This window comes from Misgurnus anguillicaudatus, chromosome 5 (assembly GCF_027580225.2).
Source record: "Misgurnus anguillicaudatus chromosome 5, ASM2758022v2, whole genome shotgun sequence".
Lineage (NCBI taxonomy): Eukaryota > Metazoa > Chordata > Actinopteri > Cypriniformes > Cobitidae > Misgurnus > Misgurnus anguillicaudatus.
Genome location: NC_073341.2, coordinates 15,228,445 through 15,250,502, shown reverse-complemented (window position 1 = coordinate 15,250,502; position 22,058 = coordinate 15,228,445). Strand labels below are relative to the sequence as shown.

Genomic DNA, 22,058 nt, shown 5'->3' with positions numbered 1-22,058 from the left:
CATTCAGCTGATCTCCAGGTCTGGCGGTACCACTTTTAGCATAGCTTAGGATAATCAATTGAATCTGATTAGACTATTAGCATCGCGCTAAAAAATAACGAAAGAGTTTTGATATTTTTCTTATTTAAAACTGAACTCTTCTGTAGTTACATCGTTTACTAAGACTGAAGGAATATTTAAAGTTGCGATTTTCTAAGCCGATATGGCTAGGAACTATACTCTCATTCTGGCGTAATAATCAGTGACTTTACTGCCGTAACATAGCTGCAGCAGGCGCAATGATATTACGGAGCAGCCGAAAATAGTTCCCTTGGTAACTTTCAATAGCAGGGGACTATTTTCGGGCACTTCATAATATCATTGTGTCTGCCTTAGTACACGATGTAACTACAGAAGAGTCAAGTTTTAAATAGGAAACTCTTTAGTTATTTTTTAACGAGATGCCAATGGTCTAATCAGATTCAATGGATTATGCTAAGCTATGCTAAAAGTGGTACTGCCAGATCCGGAGATCGTCTGAATGGATTCCAAAAAGGTAAAAATCAAATGTTTCATTCTAGGGGAGCAGGGAAATTAGCATATTTTCAAAAAAGTGGAGTGTCCCTGGTATTTCATTACCATTGCCAATAGGGGGCGAACTGCGACAGTTGTGTCCAAATTTTACAAAGAAATCAAATGTTAGGCTATAAACGTAGTTTATGTAGGCCTATACTGTATATTAAAGGTGTATTGTGTAACTTTTAGAAGGATCTCTTGACAGAAATGCAATATAATATAAATAACTGTATAAAGAACTTACATAATGAACTGTATTGTTTTTATTACCTTAGACTGAGACGTTTTTATCTACATACACCATAGGTCCCCTTACATGAAAGTTGCCTTCATGTTTCTACAGTAGCCCTAAATAGACAAACTGCTCTAGAGGGCGTTTCGTGCCTATACATTGTCTCAGACGACGAAATGTTTGTCCTGTGTGTATATGCATTTTATAATTGAGGGGTTAGCTGTTAGTGCAATATCACAAACTCACCACTAGATGCCGCTACAATTTACACACCACCTTTAAACCATTAAGTTCCACTGAATACAAAGATTTTTCAGATCATTTCTGATTTCTTACAAGTGATATAAATTGTATATTAGAAATCATAATTTACTTACATTGTCAAAAATTTGCCATTCAACAGTCAACGAATACGTAATTGTAATATTTGTATCCTGAATTGTGATTGGTTTTCTTAGATTTTAATAAACACAGCATGTACAACAAGACCAGAGATGCATTGCATTTAGGTTTTTATATGAGGGATATTTCCCCATTTTTACCCTTCTTTATATTGGAAACAGAATGCAGTCGAATATAAAAATAACTTTATTCGCTTATTAATTAATTTGCTAAATCAAAAAGCACATATTTATTGCTTTATGAAGTATATTTTAAACCGATGACACAATCATTTTAATATCTTGATTTTTAATATGAGAAATTCTACTTCAGTCCTACATTATGGATAAACAGCTCCTTCTTGTATTCAAAAACATGCAGTACATTGGGGCCTTCAGCATCAGCAGGCAGCTTTTTGGTCCTTACTCAGAGTTTTGTTTTCAATATATTCCTTATTACAAATATACTCATCTTTTTCAGTAAAGGTTATTCTATTAAACAATTTCAGGTATACACATTGAGTCATAATTTACAGACAGCTGGGCAAAAACATGATAAAGATCAACATGGACTTTGAGACTTCATGCAGAGCTCAGTATTGTTTATATATTTGATGTACATCTCTGTTGCAATATGAAAAGCACCTGCTGATATTATGGCACTGGTTTTCGTTGTTACAAAACAAGACATAAAATCCTTGTAGTAGGAAGAGGAAGACCAATTGAACGGTCAGGGATGTCAGTGACTTTGGTGCAAAGTATTAAATGTCGTGTTAAAGGGAATTTGTTCTTTATATAAATTCCATGGAAGTGTTGATGGTCTGTCCATAATCCACATCCCAGTCTTCAGATATAAACTGTACATTATTCCTTATAGTCTTTTGTTTAAAAATGCCTACTGTTCAGCTGTAAACAATGCAGTGAGGCCCATAGATTTGGTTGCCATCACCCGCATCCACTGGATCAGCTTCAGTCCCAATAACAAAATTCAACATTAGCCCGTAGGTCTTTACAAGATATAAACATGTTAATGCAAAGACTTGCAAGAGCACAAAGGAAGTGACAACAGAAAATACAGCAGGTGTTAAGTTTAAAGACCCCTTGAAATAATAATGTTTAACTTGAAACAGGGAGCGAGGATGTAACACATTAAAGGAATAGTTCATCTAAAAACAAAAACTGTCATCATTTACTCACCCCCATGTTGTTTTAAACCTTTACCAGTTTTTTTTATTAAATATAAAATAAATTATTTTGATAAATGATAGTAAACACACAGTTAACAAACAAATAGTATGGAAGCCAATGGGTACCGTCCAGTTTTTTTGGTGAACTATTCCTTTAAAAACCTTGATCTTTTTTAGTTAATAATTTGCTAGTTGCTATTGCTTTTCAAAGGAAGGTGGTATTAGGGAAAGCAAATATTTTACAGTGCATTTTATTCAAATTTACTACAATCCCCATTGAACAAGAGTATTTTTTCTCCATGTTCCCAGAAGATTTGACTTTTAGTAGTACCCCAGCATACATAGCACACAGACATAAACAAAAAGCCACAATTATGATCATGAGGTCTTGAAATCCATATGCAGGCTAAAGACAAGAGGATAACTTAGACAACATTTTAACAGGGAAAATTGTGGATCTGACAGCAATGTGCGTGCTGGTACAAGATTTATCCAATCTAAATCAAGTTTGGACTAAACAGACCCATCAAAAAACTAGTATGTGCAATCCAATCATTTACATATAAAACCAAAAAATTGTTTTCTTAACAGACCAAAAACACAGATATTACAAATAGAAATAAACGAGAAATATGATACGATTTACCAAATGACTAATCTTATTCGTTTCATTCACCAAATGTTTTTAAAAATTAAAAATGTATGCGTGTAATAAACAATATAGTAAAAATCAAAGTGCAAATTGAGTACCGGAGTCTCTCATGTGCTACCAAAAAAAAACCTTGCAGTACTAGTGTGGTCAAGTTAGCCGTTTAATAGGAATAAAAGAAAATCTTTAAAAAAAAGTGTTATGCAGTGAAACTTAGCTGGATAGCAGAGGGCACTGCAATGATTAGAATTGCCTGTACTCTGACTAAAACTCGAGGTGGAAAACCCAAAAACACCACACATTTAAAAGGTATCAGACAATTAAAGCGACTAACTGGCAAACACTAATTTGTGATCATGAAAAAACAAGATTAATCAAAAGGAAGCGCGATCGATCAATCCTCAGAAAGCCTTTTTCTCCAGTCGGTCCAAGATTGCCTGGATCCTTCGAACGGCCTCTTTACGTGCCTGTCGAATGGCGTCCTGTCCGTGCGTCTCTACCGAGTCGAGTTCCAGCAGCTCTTTTGTCAAAAGCTCCTCCAGGTACCGGTAGCTCTTGTCCGTCTTTTTCCCCACAAACTCGTCCACGTCCTCCTGGAGGAGCTGGACTCTGGCAAGAATCTGCTGGACTCGAGCCAGGCCGGGATTTTCGCTAGGTGCGGTTGGGGCGAACGACCCCGGGCTGGAAGCAGGTGGAGGTTGTTCGCTCTGGGCTGGTTTGGGATCAGTACCTCCTCCTCCTCCGGACGTTGTTTTGTTGTAGATTTGAGGTGGAGCACTGTATTGGGTAGATTTGGGCGGGGGTGCATTCGGGGTGCTGTCACGTGGTTTGGGGCCTGCAGGCTGGTTTCGTGGATTCATATGGGGCTGGCCGTGATAAGGTGGATCCTATGGGAGAGATATGTGTAGATTTAAACAAAGAATCAAACAAGTGTATTTGATTGGTAGATTAGATAGTGGCTCTGATTTGTGACTCTTTTTACTTTGTATTATCTATATTATACAATACCAAAGATCACAGGTAGTGATCTACATCTGCTGTGTTTCTACTTGCGTTCACACTGAAATTAGGAAGGCTTTGTAAGCGACTGAAAGTCATGTTACTGAGATTAAGATTCCAGTGTAGTGGGGGAGTTTTGGAAACTTGGAATCCTTGCAGGAAAGCAGCATTTATTCTTAAAATGAGACTTAAAGTGTACAACAAATGTGAAAGGGTGAAAAGAAGAAATGTGACAGCAGTGTGAAGTACAGTCATATATTGATAGTGGAGCTGTGCTTATGTAATCAATGTCTTAACCAAGTTAGTATTAAATAAGCTTTCCCACTGGGTGCTTGCCAAAGTGTCAGTAAATGAATGTTTTTAAAATAAGCATGATTTACAGACACCTCCAACCTATTCCTTTTATGTTTTATATACAAAACCATCATTTGCATTTAAAATTTATCATGTGCTTAGTTTCATTTACATAACTGCAAACAAAAAAACAACATTTGTGAGTAAATAATGGAATTTTTTGCAGGAACTATATTGTATTTGACCAAATTCAAAAGAAAACTATCTGTTTCACACACTTGATTTACTGAGTTTTTCAGCTTACTTTACTAACCAATACCTAATAACCAACAGCTTTCATGGTTTAAATGATGTCATATTAATAAACAGCAAAGCTCTGCTGTAAAGAAAACACATAAGCTGCGTCCGAAAGCTTAGGCAGCTAACTTGTCGTCTCGCTGCCTCATGAGGCAATAGGTGTGTTTGACTTCATGCGGCGCTGCGCAGACCGATCGGTCGCTGACTTGAAGCAGTGCATTTTGGTTAGTACTTTTGTCCGACTTAAGCTGGCGCTGCAGGCACGTGACTGTGTCATATGGTTTTTAAGTACCGCGAGAGCGATTCGAGATCAGCCGCCTGACTTAGCCAGCGCAGTTCCCGAAGAGGAGCTGCACGGGCTGTAATGACGACACAGCTGTTTCACGATTGGTCGGATTCACCACATGACAACACTCACGTGTGTTTCGTGTGTATTTTTACGCCCTTAGTTCCACAAACGCTCACAAATCTGTATTTTTATAACAGTTAAAGCTCTTTTCATGTAGTCGCGATGTTATATTGTATCATCTTCATCAAAATAAAATGGATAAAAAACGTAGACCCCACTACATTGGTATTTAAATAAGATATGCTTATGTTAAAATTTATCCTTGTAAAAACAGATGCTGTAATCCTCTTCAGTTCCACTCATGCTCATACACGGACATTCAAAACAGTATAATTCACTTTTTATGTAGTTTACATCTTACAAATCATGTTTATTGCGATAAAGCAAGCAAACGGCACGTGATCAGCCATGCTTGACGTAAAAGCCGCAAACTACGGGGAGCACAGCGCGTCCGACTTCACGTCTCCGTTTTCAGCTCCTCCCCACCTGCACGCGGCTAGTCTCGCCGATCGGTTACATCCAGCCACAGCCGATGTCGAACACACCTAAAGACTTCAGAGTAGAGGTCAGATGACACCAAGCGCTAAAATGTACATTTAAAATTGACTGACGTGTGTCTCTCACCGAAAATTAACCTACAAGCGCTCTTGGCAAACAGAGAAGAGGTTTGAAAATGACATTGAGGCACACACGCGAAATAGTTTGGGTCGTCTTGGGTCCGTACGGCAAAAACACATTCATTTTAAATTACCAGAGACCCGATGTCGCCAATATTATACTCAACCCATTAAAACTTTTAGACCCGAACCCGCTCGGGTCTCAGGTCGGACCTCGGGTTTTCGGATCTAAGTGGACCCATGAAGACCTCTGCTTCGGCGGGATAAATGCAGCTCCAGGAAATGCATTCAAACAGGCAGTGTAACGGAATTCACTACTTTGAAATATAAACAGAGAGCTCCTTTGTGATCCTAATCCCATATTTAGTTAGACTAATCGTTTGCCGAATAAAAGTTTTTGGTTACATCATATATGTGTGTGTACTACCGTGTATAAAAATGATGTATAAATAGAAGAGAAATAGAAAAGAAATATTTACATTTAAATTTCTTGACGTAAATATAATTTGTACTATATAAAAATATTTAATCTATAAATATATCTGTTTATTAAAATTTTACATGCATGTATTTATATATACATAATTATTAAACACACTACACACACTACACACACTACACACACACACACACATATATGATGTAAATAAAAACCTTTATTCTGCAAACGAATAGTTGTGATTAATCGTTATGCAGCCCTAAATTTTGCGCTCGAAATGCAATGAAAGTTAATTTATTTACACTAACTTTGTGCTTCAGTCACTTCGTTGGCCACATTTCATTTTTTCAAACTTGACCAGGCTTGACCAATCAAATTCTCTGTGGATGCCCACGCATAGAATTGTGGGACAAGACAATGAAGGTATCTCAGGAGACGGGAAGTAAACAAACATTGAATTCGGATGTGCCTTGAAGCCTTCATGCCTGAAGGGAGCATTTTGGAGCTTTTGGACGCAGCCATAGTTAAAAAGGCTTTTGATTAAATTTTAGAATATAAGTAATTACATCCGGTGCGGATTAATTAATCAAATTATTTACACTTTATTGGACGTCAATTTTGCCAAATAAAAAATAACACTAGATAAATAAACAGCTAAAATAACACTAAATGTGCATTTGTTCCAATATTTATGGGACTGACTGTATAATTTCTCAGCTTTATATATAAAATGTTTTTGGAATATACAAAATTTGCCATTCATTAATTAGCTTTTAAATGCAGTGTAACTAAATGCTCGCCATTTATGGGCAAGTTAAAGTCAGTGCACGTGTATTGGTAAAATGAACTGGCTTTACAAGGCTGTGTATAGACCCTTTTACTGTTTGTGTACAATGATGACGTGGCGGCGTATGCGCGTATATATATATATATATATATATATATATATATATATATATATATATATATATATATATATATATATATATATATATATATATATATATATATATATATATATATATATATTAGTACATTATATTAGTGCAACCAAATGCAACATCCAGACATTTTGATGCTGGGAAACCGTTTTGATAAACTTTAGAACCACAAATATACGACTGTATGCAATTCCCTTTTATGTCATGTTTGTGTGTGTCTTGTTTCAGCTATAAAAGCACGCAACATCCAGTTAAAGCTTGCAAGTTCTCATTGGCTATTGCAGCTGTCATGTTGGAGGCAACCCAATCAAGAGCAGTAAGAGTCATAACTTGATGCTTGCGATTTGGATAATGCAACCAAGAGCAGCAAAATAATCGCAAAGACAACACACACCAGAGTTTTTAAACAACAAACAAAAAAATCGGCTGCTATAAAACAGCAATCGATCATGCGGAACGCCGTCTTTCTATCACCGAGGGTGCAAATCGAGCTTAAAATCTTCACGTGTTTGGCCAACCTAAAGGAGTGGTTTTGTTAGATTTTGTGTGGGTGAGTTCATAATTTTAACACGCTGATTTATTCATAACTAATGGCAAAAATTTGATGTTTAATTGGAAACCCTCATAATAATTGTATAAAAATTAGGGATCGACCGATATAAATTTTTCGGTGCAGGTGCCGATACCGATTTTTGTTTCATCAGCCTTAGCCAATGACCGAAACAGGCTGCCGATTTTCTTGAGCCGATATTTGGAGCCATGCGTCAAACGTCAGTCGGCCGATATATCGGTCTATCACTAATAAAAATATGAAAAACTTGCCTGTACTCACGAACAATATGTAAAGTCAGCCAACCATAGCGCTTAATAGATTTAGAAAGTCTTTCAGTTTTGTGTGCAATATGCTTCAGTTAGTAAACAGACTGTGGGCGGCTTGAGTACTAGTTAGTGCCAAAAAAAATAACGCCAGCAGCTAGCACGAGATTTATGTTTTTTTTCACATGATTTATATTTCAACACAGTTTGTGTAACTTGAATGTAAAATAGGAAAGGAGTTTTTATTTCAATAGTTTAATTTTATTCACTAGGTAATTTATTTTCTTTTACTTTACACATACAGAGATACAGTAAATGTTTCAGACGTCTAACCTTTCCAACTAGTGTCAGTTGCTTGGAAACAAAGGTGGTAAGATGTAAAGCACCCAAGATACTTTCAAAAGGGCAAAAAGGAGGGCTCCCTCTTACATAACATAACTCCATTAGTTGTAAAGTGCACGACAGAAGATAAAGACGAAATCATGGTAGAAATGTGTGAATAAAATATTAATACATTTGCTTCATTAGCCCAAACGTAAGCTATAAAGATGTTTCAATGCAGGAATTATCCTATTTTAATTACACTGTAGAAAAGTTTCAATGAAAGTTTTAAAGAGTACCTTGTGCTCATATGGTGGCGGTGCAGGTCCCTGCCATGGCGGTGGGTGAGGTGGTCGTACATGGTTGCCATAATGTCCATGAGGTGTCGGGCTACTGGATGGCCATTGTTGTTGAGGGGGCGTGGGCCCATAGCCTCCAGAGTGGGACCAGGCCTCGTGCTGGGGTCTCGTGAGCATGGGCTGCTGGTTGGGGTAGGGCGCAGTAGAGGCGCATCCCTCTCCGTAATGTGAATAAGATCCTGGAGGGTAGCCAGGAGCCTAGGAGAAAGAACATTAAGTACTATAAATATACTGTCACTGTAGAGACTTAGAAATGTTTGGATTAATTATTAACCTTTGTTTTAGTTTTAGTAATACATCATTTGTTCAAGTTAAGTGCTTTACTTACATTGACTCCGTCTGACTAATGATTATTACAAACACTCACTAATAACTATTTACTATAAGAAGAACAACGTAAATATTTCTTTTTAAGGACAAACATTCACATCCCCTATATCTGCATTTATGGATATTTACCGCTTGACAGTGTGCTACGGGGTAGGGGGGAGGAGCTGAGCCCCCTGCGTTTTGATCAGGGCAGCCCTGGTTGTGATACTGAGGTTGTCTTGAAGGATCACTGCAGTAGAACGGATTGGATGGATGCAGCATATTCGTCGAGTACTGTCCTGGATTGTACACTCCATTGGGACAGGCTGACATTGCCTGAAAAGGGCACATCAGTGAGGAGTGTAATAAGTATGCTGTGTAATTAACTGACAGAGGATGTTACATAAGACAGAAGTGTTGGCAGTACCTGAGGATTGTATGCAGCTTGTCCATTGACCTCCGTTCCAGGGGGATATGTGTTGCTGTATGATCCCGCTGTGTGCGACTGCGGGTACCAATAGTTTGAGTAGCCAGGATACTGAGATTCCTTGTGTAAAAATGAAACCATAAATACATTAGATATTTAAGTGTTAAATATGAAGAGCTCAGATGCAAACCCCTCTAAGTGTGGCTGACATGTTTTCTTGTAAATGAGCAACTTTTTTAAAAGGGAAATTCCAGATAATTTACTCACCCACATGTCATCCAAAATGTTGATGTCTTTCTTTGTTCAGTCGAAAACGTTTTTTAAGAAAAAAAATTCAGGATTTTTCTCAATTGAATAGACTTTACTGGACCTCAACAGTTCACAGTTGAAATGCAGTTAAAAAAAGCAGTTTCGACACAGATTTATAGGGCTTAAAACGATCCCAAACGAGGCACAAGGGTGTTATCCAGCAAAACGATCATCATTTTCAGCAAGAAAAATAAAAAAAATATACCTTTAAACCACAAACACTCGTTTGCACCAGCCGTGTGACGCGCCAGCGCAACCTCACGTAATGCGTCATCATGTCGAAAGGTCACGCAAGTGTGGAGAAAAAGGACCGTTCCGATGTTGTTGTATATGTAATGATACTAATTGATGACAGTTTAATAAATAAGCAGGATTTACCCTCATCTAGTGGTGAAATTGTATTTTGCATTCAAACGAATAGTGCTCTCTAGCACCTCGCTTTTCCAAATGCGTGTTGCAACTACGGTAGCCGTTACGTAATCGCTGATCTCCTTGTCCGTTGCAGCTGGTTCATGTGTTCTGAACGAAAACACGTTGTGGAAACGCGTTGGTGGGCTAGTGCTTTTTGTTCCTCTTTGCTATTATAGTTTATCAATACAGCAGAGCGACATGGAAGCCTCCTTAGACTTACCCGTCCAATGTAAGTAAAGAAAAGAAATTCTAAGCTTACAAAGAAAAGTCAGATCACTGGCAGAGGTCATTTGACACCAATGAGGACATATTTATGAATAAAGACATTCATTTTGATTAATAAAACACTTAAAACCCTACTTACTGTCCCTTTAAAATAGTGCGTTTTACATATGGTATGCGTGACCTTTCAACGTGCTTACACAATCACTTGGTAAGAGTGGCGCATCACACGGCTGGTGCAAGACGAGAAGTTGTGGTTTAAATGTGCATATTTTAATTTTTCTTGGTGAAAATTATGATTGTTTCGCTAGATAAGACCCTTATGTCTTGGTTGGGAACATTTAGAGCCCTTTCAGGGTTGCAATTTTAAACTGCATTAAAACTGTGAACTGTCCAATAAAGTCTATTAAATTGAGAAAAATCCTGGAATGATCCCCCCCCCAAAAAAAACGTAATTTCTTCTCGACTGAACAAAGTAAGACATAAACATCTTGGATAACATGTGGGTAAGTAAATTATTGGGATTTTTTAATGAAAGTGGAGTAACCCTTTAATAGATTCTGCCAACAAACAGGTATTTCTAAATGGCATGAGGGTGTGATTAAGCACATTTGAAGCGAAAGTATTTGATGAACATATAATGCGTACCGAGAGCATTCGGTTTATACCATTATCTCATTTTTGACAGAGGTGGTGTTTAGAGGCTTTGCATTTGAGCCCCTCATATATAATATTACATACAAGAACAACTCGTTTAAGAAAACTCAAAGAACATAAGGACATTTCTGTGAAAATGTTTAAATGTTATTATATCACGGGCTGTTTAAATACTCGATTCTGATTGGCTGGAAGGTGTGCATAAAACCGTTTAATGCACAGGTAGTTCCAGTCAGTTTGATTACAGTTCGAAATTAATCCACTACTATAAACATTGGTAACCATAGTAACACAGTTACACTTGCAAACAGAGTGAAAGACACATATGAAAACGTTTAATTAGGTAGGCTAAATGGGTGATTTTTGCATATCGTTTAATTTATATGGTGAATAAGGCAATTTTGAGAAATGGGCACAGGGGCAAGACGAAATAGAAGGCTTGGAAAAGACGTTGAATGACAAAAAGCGGCACAAAGAATTAACACCGGCAGAGCTAGATAAGATCGAAGACGACAAAGATGAGGTCAATACAAAAAAGACAACTAAATGGGCAGTTAACACTTTCAGTGACTATTTGCACCAGAGACAGAACAATTGCAATTTCGAGATCTACTCTGCTTCTCTTTTAAATGAGACATTGCGGGAGTTTTATGCCTCTGTTCAGTCTACTGCTGGACGTGAATACAGTGTTGCAAGTTTGATGTGTCTCAGAGCAGGTATAAACCGTCACATTACAAAATACAACATCATAAGTGATAAAGACTTCAAGTCAAGCAATGCCGTCTTTACCTGATCTGAGACACTTGCGTAGAAAATAGTTAATCACTAAAAATTACTTTGGCTGGGTTTTCACAGACAGGGTCCCATTTCACTTTATCATACCTTTGCATTTACATTTTTATCTAAAATAATTAACAAATTAGACAGCATTCAGTGCCCATAACAGAATATGACCGTATTTTTCAGACTATAAGTTGATTCGGAGTATAAGTCTCAGTAGTCAAAAGATGCGTCATGAAGAGGAAAAATACATATATAAGTCGCACTGGACTATAAGTCGCATTTATTTAGAAAATTATTATTTTCGGCTGCATATTTTACTAATTGGAGTTTGTAATAGAATAGGATTTTATTTTTGGGGGCATTTTGTTTGTGCCATGTCTTTCTCAGTTGTCTTTAATTTCAGTTAATTTTTTTAGGGGTAGACTACAGGAGCAGCATATAACGCCCTCTGGTGGCTGTAGACAGTAATGTTTTATATTGGTTCATGTTAATTTTGACATATAAGTCGCACCTGACTATAAGTCCCAGGACCAGCCAAACTATGAAAAAAGTGTGACTTGTAGTGCGGAAAATACAGTATGTAAAGAATATTATGATTTAAAGGCGTTATTTTTACCTGGCATAAATGTTGTATGTTGCTTAAAAATAAAATGTATTGTGTCCAGTTAAAAAGTTGATGTTTTTATATGCAGACATTTGAAAATAACACATTTTAGTGTTACAATGAAATACCGCAAAACCGTGGTATTTTTGCTTACGGTTATCATACTGCCAGAATCTCATACCGACCCATGCCTAATATACATATATACACATACAGACAAACATACATATACATACATACAACATTTGACTTAGAACAGGTTATAAGATTTAAATAGTGGAAATGTTGCTATTGGTTACAGCTGATTAACTAGTAATAACAAACTAATTTTAGGTCTCATATAAACAGCCCCGCCGCTCCCATAACGCGCATCACGCGCTGTGCGTAGGGCACCACGTGCTGAGAGGGCACCAAAAATAATAGCCTAATGAAAAAAAATTTTAATGCTGAAATTATTTCATTAGCCTATAAAAATATTATTAGCCCCTTTTTATCCATGTATATGTTACAAAAGAGGGGGAAAGGAAATTTAATGGCTCTAGTCTAGAAAGTATGCCCCCCAGCCTTTGATTGTCCGTGCCGGTTGATCGCGCGGGCGCCTGACGAAGTTTGACAGAGGCCGTTTCTCAATCCGAAGGCTGCAGCCTCCAGAGGTCGCATTTACAGGCTGAATACGTCATCAAAACTTTCTTATTTCGTAATATTAACAATTATCAGGCATGTGATTGGCTAAGGACAAAAAAGCAGGAAAATATATTGAGACCCCCCCCCCCCACACACACGCCAATCAAACTGGTTGCGGATCTATACGGATAGTAAAGTAGGACCCATAACAACTTATTTGAACAAAAAACAAATTTTAATTTATTTTACAGCTAGATGTGCAACATGCAACTTTTTTGTACAGTATGACACATAACAACTTATTTGGTGGATGTGTAACAGTGGGAATCAAAAGCAAGTGTCTTGTCCACTGCTCCATCACCACCTCTCTCTATAACAACAACCATGACAAAAAAATATGTTTTAACTTATTTTTGTTTTGCATTTTTACCCAACTTTAACAGCTAAATATGCAACATGCAAATGTTCATGTCAAAAGAAGGCCTATTTTGCAGACATCCAAATAAAATGTAGGCAATGGCTTATAAAGATTTTTTTCCATATCCACTTAGGTTTCTCAGCTTGCACTCTAGCATTTGTGTGATCCAGGTAACGTTCGCTTTGCATTAAAAATGGTTATCACTGGCATGGCTACTTTTAATTTTATACTTTAAGTACATTTCCAAGCCTGTACTTTGATACTTTTACTTGAGTAAAGAAGTTAAATCAGTACTTCTATTTTTACCAGGGTATTTTTTTTTTATACAAATATCTGTAAAAATGTGCTACACAGGACCTTTAGTTATAATAAAGTGTCTTAAAGGTCTCTTTTTCTAATTTTAGACCCCTGTAGATGAGTAACTTTGTTAGCTGTTAAACATAATCAAATGAAGGTTGACACTAATAAATAAAAGTAATTGCAGGGCTCGCAAAATTTTTAAATCCCTGGTAGCCCTTCGGGCAGGCACTCTTAAACTTTTGGTAGCCTGAAATGAATATAAGTAGCCCGAAAAAAAAATACATTGTTTAATGTAGAATATTGATAAATCCTGGATTTCCAGGATTTTACAACTATTCCTGCCCATCCCCAGCTAACAATCTTTGGTTCCCAAAACTTTCCCCTAACTTTAGTTTTTGGTTTCTAAAACGTTATTTTCCAAGGTTTTTGGTTAGCCAGGATATGTTTTCTTTAAGAAAATAGACATTGCCATAACGTTATTTTAATATTTTTAGGTTAGTTTAACGTTCCCCTAACATTAGAATAATTTAATTGTTCTATTCCTGAAATATTATATGAATGTATTATAACATGGGTTATTTTTTATTAAAAAAACTTCAACACATCACACATTGTATTTAGATAACATGGTATTTTATCAAATATATAGTGACTTTAACACAATATAAAACTTAAAGACTTAAAACAGATATTTATTAAAAAGGAATAAACATTTAATTCTCTTTAGGTTAACAGATCTTACCATAGCCGTTTTTTCCGCTAGAATAATGTTAGACTCTGAGGTAAAACGAAATGTATTCTATTTGCTTTAGGTAAACATATCTTACCACTGCTGTTTAGTCAACTATCAAAAGCTTCTTACATCATATTCTCTTAATAGCCTAGATGTGTCAAATCAATCGGAAATCACTCAAATATATTTTCCTTCTCACATACTTAAGTTAGTAACTGAAGAAAGAAACGCTAAATTTCATTTTCGTTTTTACCTTATAGACTAACATTGTTTTAGCGGCTAAAACAGTGACTGCGTTTACATGCAGCCAATAACCCGTTCAAATCCGGAATATTAGCAATAACCCGGTCGCGCACGTTCATGTAAACACCGGCAAAAACCCGAATATGCTCATATTCCTGTTTTTAAAATCCCGAATATTACCCCTGGGTTACCTCTTTTCTAACCCGAAATTTTGGTCATGTAAACGCGCATCGGGATATTCCCATCAAAAGGAACATTGATTTGTGTGCTGCGCATGTTCTATTCGCAAGGAATCTTGGTCTTTTGAGTAGAGGAACTTCTTGTATGCGCCAAAAACCCCGCAGGAGAGGTAAGCATGGCGAGAGAGATGCGCCACACTTTTAGAGCGAGGAGGAAACCAATTGCAACAACCGCGTTTTTCATGTTCAATTAATATATAGCTATTCTTGTTTTTCAAAGCATACATGTATAATAAAGGCCAAATTTTGTCAATAGTTATGAGAGTAACTTGTTTTTTTTTTTTTGTGAATTTGAATTCAAAATGTAATACTATGGTATTCATATTTCGTTAAATACAGTGAATGTGTGAAAAAGTTAAAGATGACAGAATAACTGTAGCGTCGTCTGCATCTTGATGCAGTTTCTAAGATTAAAATTACTTTAATTTAACTGATCAACACAAATACAAAGCGGCATAATATAACTGAGCCGGTGGCTTTATTATTAACTGACTGAATACTTATACCTGATATTTAGATATGAAAGTTTATCATCAACAGTACCTGCGTGAAACATTATTAACATTGGTGATCATCTGCCGACTCGACTGTTTCTGCACGTCCTCAGTCCGCTTAATTAACGGCTTTTCGTTCTATCCGCGTGAGGTAAACATTTTTGTTCTGTACTTTTTTACTTGCATGTATTTCTACATATTTTCGGCCAAGTAACACTCAGGATATAATGTAAGTTATTATAGATAGCATATAAGCTTGTTCTGAAAGGATGACAAAATTATCCATCCAGCTTAATTTAGCCAAAATATTGATTTATTCGTTTTCATACTTTATAGATGTTAATTTATCTACTAATATATTATTGAAAATGCCATAAATAAATATTCATTGCCTTCTGTAAGCTATTGCATTCGTTTTGTACATTTATAGGTGCATAAATACTGTCTAATTTTAATTTCTTTAAGACACGGTTGTGTTCTCCATTTACCGATGCTCTGTACATTTGCACTTAAAAACCTTCTTGTTAGAAAATTGTTCTTCAATAAAAAAAAATTCAAAAATATATTTAGCTGAAGGCTAGTATAGCTTGTTAATCTTTTTCTCAAAAAAGGAAAGACGTGTAACTTAGCCTACCCTGCTTCTACATCGGTGCAGCTTGTTCTGGATTTAAATAATAATTTTATTTTAGTAAATGAAGGCGGTAAAACCGCATAGCGCACTGGTGAGCCACGCAAAATCACCGCATTTATCTTTTAATCACAGTTTACATCAGGATATTGCCAATTCCATGTATACAGGGGTAACTCTCTCTACTCACGCATGTAAACGGGTTATTCCGAATGTTTCAGAAACCCGAAACCCGACCTTAACCTGACCATAACCCGAATATTTACAGCATGTAAACGTAGTCATTGTTAGTCTATGAGGTAAAAACGAAATGACGTTCATTTATTAAATGACTTGAGTTCGCACTTTTTGCTGAGCACAAGAGCAAAGCCAGGTGCTCATGAAGAGCGAAGCCAGGAGAAGCGCATGCAGAGGGTCGCGCGCATATCAGACGTGCACATTAACGGATGGGTTTAATTATGCTTTCACTTCATTTCTCTCATTTCTGTGAAAATTGCCGCTCCAAATCCACCAAGTAAATCGACGTGTATATAAATGCCGCTTTGTTTCGCGTCATGCGAGTGACAGCCAAACGTCGCACATGAGGAGAAGAGAGGAGATAAACGATCGGAAACACGTCCTTGTTGATACTTGGAAAGGAAGGAAAACGCATCTCTTTGTCATCTGACGTCCCGCCCGGTGTGGCCCTGTTGCGGGGAGACGGCGATTGTGTATCCGTCCCGGATTAGCATGACGACGGCTGTGAGACACCCCCCTCCCCCCTATTTTTTTTTTTACATATCTGCATGATTCACGTAGGTCACATTTTCAGGTCGGAAAATCCGGAATTCCGGATTAATCCGGAAAAATCACATCCCTGAATTATAAAGTTAACTATTATTCTTAGTTAATCGTAAATTGTTGTAATATGCTTATGACTTGCTAATGTAATGTTCAGTTAACTGAAATAAAGCATGATGACGTATGCAGCCTGCAAATGCGACCTCGCGCAGGCTGCAGCTTTCGGATATAGAAACGGACAGTCAGAAGGCAACTTTTGGAAATGTCCCCGAAAAGACAGCAGGAGTCAGGATCGGAAAATAAAGAAACTGCGGGATGATGCCCGTGCATTACTTGCAGGTAAGTCCATCATGTTTAATCATTCACTTCTAAATAAGGGAAATGCGCAAGGGCTGCAGCTGCAGTTGCTGCTAATCGTAATGCGCCGCCCTCGAACTTGCTGTGCTGATATTAATGTTTAGCAAACTATGTTGTTATAATTTATAACTTCAGTGCAAGCTAAATTGAGAAACATTACTGTAAAACATTACCTATGCATATGCATTTTACAAATAACTGGCGCAACTTTTACTTTCGTCTTTAGATATTGAGCAGTTATTTTGTGGTTTATTTTGACGTGACGGTGGTTAATACTTTCTCAGTAAAAGTTAACGTTAGCAGTCAGTGCACATGTTACAATTCATCACTCTTAAATATATATAAATATAAAACGTCATGATATAAAGCAAACATTACTGTGACACTTAGTTCTCTGAATCTTTGTTTTATTTAAGAATGAGTATTCTTGTTTACTTATTGATGTTTATTTAATGTAATTTATTTAAAGTGACATTGTACTTGGGAAAAACATGTCTGGATTATTTTGATAATTTAAGTTTGGTAATTTTTCTGTTTTGCTATTCTATAAAAGTTTGCACGTTCAAATGTGTAGTGTGTGTTGGCTAAAGTTGTGAAGATTTTACTTTCTGCTATTAAGTTATATGTTTGGCAATAAAAAATTAAACTGGCAAAAACAAACGTTTTTTTTTTCTTAGGGTCGGGGTGGGGGGCATTATAAAGGAATTATGCTTAGGGCACCAAAATGGCTAGCAGCGGCACTGCATATAAAATTACATAGTTGTGCTAGCTTAATATGTCTGTTAAAATCACAGTTCTGCTTTATCAACAGGCTTGCGCAGTCCTACTAATTTTTTACGAGGCTTGAGCGTGGATCAAATCAATCAAAGTTAAAACAACACTAAAGAGTTTTTGCTCTTTGCTCCCCCTACAGGTTGGAATTGGCGGAATTGTCCAATACCACTATTGTCGTAAATAATTTAGCCTACTGCAGCAAAGCTGGCTTTGATTGGATTGTAGGTCTGCTGAACTACAAACTACAGGTCCGTGACCCGACAGTTGGAAACTTCTTTAGTGCGGTTCTTCTTTAGGGCTGCAAAGCGAATGTGAAAGTGCCGTTCACCCTTTTTCGGGTGGATGAACGACTGAAACTTTTTTGAAAGTGTTATTTTAAGGTAAAAAAAAGTGTTGCATTAAAGAGAGAGTGCTGATTTGTGATAGAAATGTATGAAGAATTTACTACTGACTAAAAATGATAATTCTGTTGCAATAAAAAAATAAAATAAAAGGATGGGAAGTCTTTATAAACTAAATGCATTCATACAGCAACAAAATTAAAATCTACAAATTACGATCAAATCACAGCCTGAAACTGTATCAGACATCGTTGGAAATGATAGCCTAGTCGTAAGTGCTCTCAAATAGCTCAACGGCGCATTCAGTGACCTGAGTTCAATCCCTGTCTCATCTTGCTTTTTTGCTTCTCTTTGCTTCTACTTTCCTGTATTCTCTAAAAACTGTACTATTTAAACATAACAGATTTTAACTTTAAAGAGACAATCTGTAATTTATTAGAATGCCGTGTACAAACTTAAAACAGGCTTACTGCCTTTACTTGTTTTTATTATTGATAATATACTGTGTAGCCTATATAATACATTTTTAGCTAAAGAATTATTAATTTTTTTACTTTAAATTAAACAGATCTGGGGGCACATTTAAAAAGCAGCACTTTGAGTGGACAAAAAAGTAACAGGTGAAAATAAAACATAAATATAAAGATATTGTTCATAATAGTGAGTGTAGTTGATTTAAGCATTTAAGCATAATCAGATGCTAAAAGTGTCTAATCTATAATGTTAGCTGCCAAAGATGACTGAAGTTGACTGGCACTGTTGGCATCTATCAGTAGCACAGCTTCACTTCTGAAGATGAACTGCTTGCCTTGGAAAAAAATCAAGAGGTCTTTGAGAGAATGGTAGGTAGAGAGCATCTGAATTCATGCCATCTACAGTAATACAAGGAATGTGTAAAAAGTTGATATATGTTATAAATATTCTTGACCAATCACTATAACATGACATGTTACATGAAACATTTCTATTTTATAGTGATGACAAATTATGTGTGCGTTATAGCGCCACCATTCATCATGAAGAGACTTCATATAAGAGAGACTTTAAACCACTGGTTTATTCTAAAGTTATAAAAATTAAAATTTCATTAATGCTTTCAGGGTGAGGATCAGTTGAAAAGAGGCCTAAGGTATGAACACTGATTATAAGTGTGAAGCCCTATTTATGTGTTCAGGTGCTAATAGTGCGAAGGGACAACCACCGTTTTTCACTAATTTACTATGTTCTTACCTCAACTTAAACTCTTTGCACAGCACATCATGAATGTGTTAGCATTTAGCCTAGCCCCATTCATTCCCAGTGTTGGGCAAGTTACTGAAAATGAGTAATTAGTTACAGTTACTAGTTACTTCCAAAAGTAATTGAGTTACTCTACCAGTTACTGTATATCAAAAGTAATTAGTTACTACCGAAAGTAACTTTTAAGTTACTTTTATGTCTGCTTTTTAAATGTAAATATGAACAGTACTGAACAGTCAAACAATGAAATGATATGGATGGGTTATTTTACACGCAAGACTCTAATATATCACATACTGTAGGAGCCTATTTTGCTTTAGATTCAGCCACTGAATTCTTTTGTTAGAAATTATCTTAATATGTAAGCTTAGTTTATTTATGTATATCATTTAGACAAATATTCTGTATGTTTACATTGAAAATATATAGTGTGTTAAAATTGTGTATTGTCTCTTTAAGAATTTGGAGACAATTGTGTCAACATGTCATATTTTCTCAAATAAAATGATAATTTTTCTGAATCCATATTTTTTTTAATAAGCCAGAAACGTCTCTGATGTGTCCTGCTGACAGGCGCGTGTCCTCCGAAGGTTAGACCGTCTCTTCGCGAACTGAAACTAAATGCGCACTCTCATACTATGGAGTTTTAACATGTTTTAACAGTTGTACAGCACAGTGTGAATATTTTTCTGGAAACAACAATCGCGGATCGTTCTCTTCCATGAAGGCCGATGTAAACATCTAAGATATATATTAACATGTCTCAGATTTATTGCTTTTGTGGACTACAAATGCAAGTTAATGTCATACTGGGATTGCTTGGCAAAGATAATTTACAAACATGAGACCGGATGGATTATGACTTGCGCACAATTTTTAAACAAAAGGTATGTTGTCCCGTTTAGATTTTTCATGTTCATTCTATATGCATTGTCAGCCATGATGAAGTTTAATGATTCATTGCGCCGCCCACCACGGTCATGCGGCGTTAAATCAGAAATGTCTTGTCTGTAAGTGTTATTTTTTTACAAAATAGATTAACGCGAGTAACGAACTCATTTCAATTTCAGTAATTGTAATTGCGTTACTTGATTTAAAAAAAAAACTTTGTTACATACTCGTTACTGATAAAAGTAGTGGAATTACTTTGTAACGCGTTACTCCCATCACTGTTCATTCCTTAGGATCCAAACAGGGATGAATTTAGAAGCCACCAAACACTTCCATGTTTTCCCTATTTAAAAACTGTTACATGAGTAGTTACACCAGTAAGTATGGTGGCACAAAATAAAACGTGGCGATTTTTAAGGGGACAAAAAAAACATAAGAACCATATTGTATGGCAGATAAGCACTTAGTTTGCAGCACTTCGACCTCGGTGCTTAGTAACATCATCACTCCTGCCTACTCCCCCTCTTGCTCAAACTTCTGTCAATATTACTGCGCCCGAGGACGAATTACCATATAATTAAACACATGTCTATATTGTATTAATTATAACTGTAACAAATTGTGTTAAATTTAGTGTACAAGTTCATTTTTATACTGATGGTGGTTTATAAAGTCAAATAAAATGGCTGCAGCATGTCAGAGAGTCGTCGGTAATATCATGGCATTTACAGTTCAGTAAGTTAGTGGAAGTCTAGTTAACAACTGAGGCTTAGCCTGACAGTTAACCTGCCCCGGACCACGTATAAGTTGAGATAGTGACTGAGTTCAAACTTTTCAAGTTTGCTTAATGAAACCAAATCGTCTGACTTAACAAAATAATATTTCATAATCTTATTTTGTGGAAAAGCCCTCAGGCTTAGCTTAAGCCAGGACTAGGCCTTAGTTAAATTAAGACGTTTAAGCGTCTTATATGAACATGCCTTACACAAAAGACGTTACTGGTCTGTATCTTAAGACAAATTATGCCACTGGCATATTTTTAGATCTGTATACTGTCAGTAGAGACAGCTCAATGTGTTTTAGTCTAGGACTAGTCTTAAGCCTTGTTTATGAAACCAGGGAATGAGGTATGACTCTATTGTGTCAAAAATCATTCAGTTATGAGTCATCAATGACACGTTGCAACAGTTTCATGTCATATGCATTCGGTTTAAAGCTTTAACATAGCATCAGCTAACAGAGGTTACACCTAACTGCGCTAGTAAACAAAACTGCCCTTGCGAACACGACCCCAGACGATGCTTACTTAACACAACCCGCGGGCCAGTGTTGAGTCAGTCGAGTGCTGTTAGTTGTTTTCACCGCGTGAGAGACAAAATCGCTCGAAGCACATTATAATGGCTGCATCTTTTAGATCAGCCCCTACCATAATAAAATGTCAAAATGCTCACCATGCCGTTGTTCCAGTTATTATTTTCTGAGTTGTAGCTTGAAGGCCAGGAGGACTTGGGATCGGTCTGCATGTGCTGGTGCATGATCCACGCAGCCTCACCTCCGCTTCTATCGCTGCCAACCGCGTCGAAAGCCATTCACGACAAAACCTCTCAACTCTTGCTTGCTTTCTTAACTTCACCGTTTCAAACTTGACCTAAGATAAACGAGAACTTCTTTTCAAACACTTTAACTATCGGTTCTGGCACCTTTTACAGTATATAGTAAATATATTTCATTTTGTCAGAGCTATGGTAACGGCGCTGTCAATCAGCATACGTCGCCTGCCGCCTGACTGACAGCTAGACGGTCCAATAGGATGCGAGCAGAGGGTGTGACGCACATAACG

The 22,058-nt window shown here is 36.7% G+C and overlaps 1 protein-coding gene across 1 annotated transcript; it reads right to left on the bottom strand.

Annotated features, from left to right (window-relative positions):
* Positions 1 to 1,357: 1,357 nt before the first annotated feature.
* On the bottom strand, positions 1,358 to 21,997 carry bag4 (BCL2 associated athanogene 4). The gene is made up of 5 exons (XM_055169000.2): positions 21,670 to 21,997; positions 9,172 to 9,291; positions 8,895 to 9,080; positions 8,376 to 8,633; positions 1,358 to 3,890 (listed from the first exon to the last, which is right to left on the bottom strand). The coding sequence occupies exons 1-5, from the start codon at positions 21,805 to 21,807 to the stop codon at positions 3,405 to 3,407; spliced, it is 1,188 nt and encodes a 395-aa protein (XP_055024975.2). The 5' UTR covers positions 21,808 to 21,997; the 3' UTR covers positions 1,358 to 3,404.
* Positions 21,998 to 22,058: the final 61 nt, after the last annotated feature.

Excerpts from the sequence above, each read along its gene's own strand:
- bag4 (XM_055169000.2), bottom strand. The coding sequence starts at position 21,807 with ATGGCTTTCGACGCGGTTGGCAGCGATAGAAGCGGAGGTGAGGCTGCG. Across the intron at positions 8,634-8,894 it reads CCGTAGCACACTGTCAAGCG|GCTCCTGGCTACCCTCCAGG; the intron begins GTAAATATCCAT and ends TCTTTCTCCTAG. Across the intron at positions 3,891-8,375 it reads CGCCACCATATGAGCACAAG|GATCCACCTTATCACGGCCA; the intron begins GTACTCTTTAAA and ends TCTCTCCCATAG.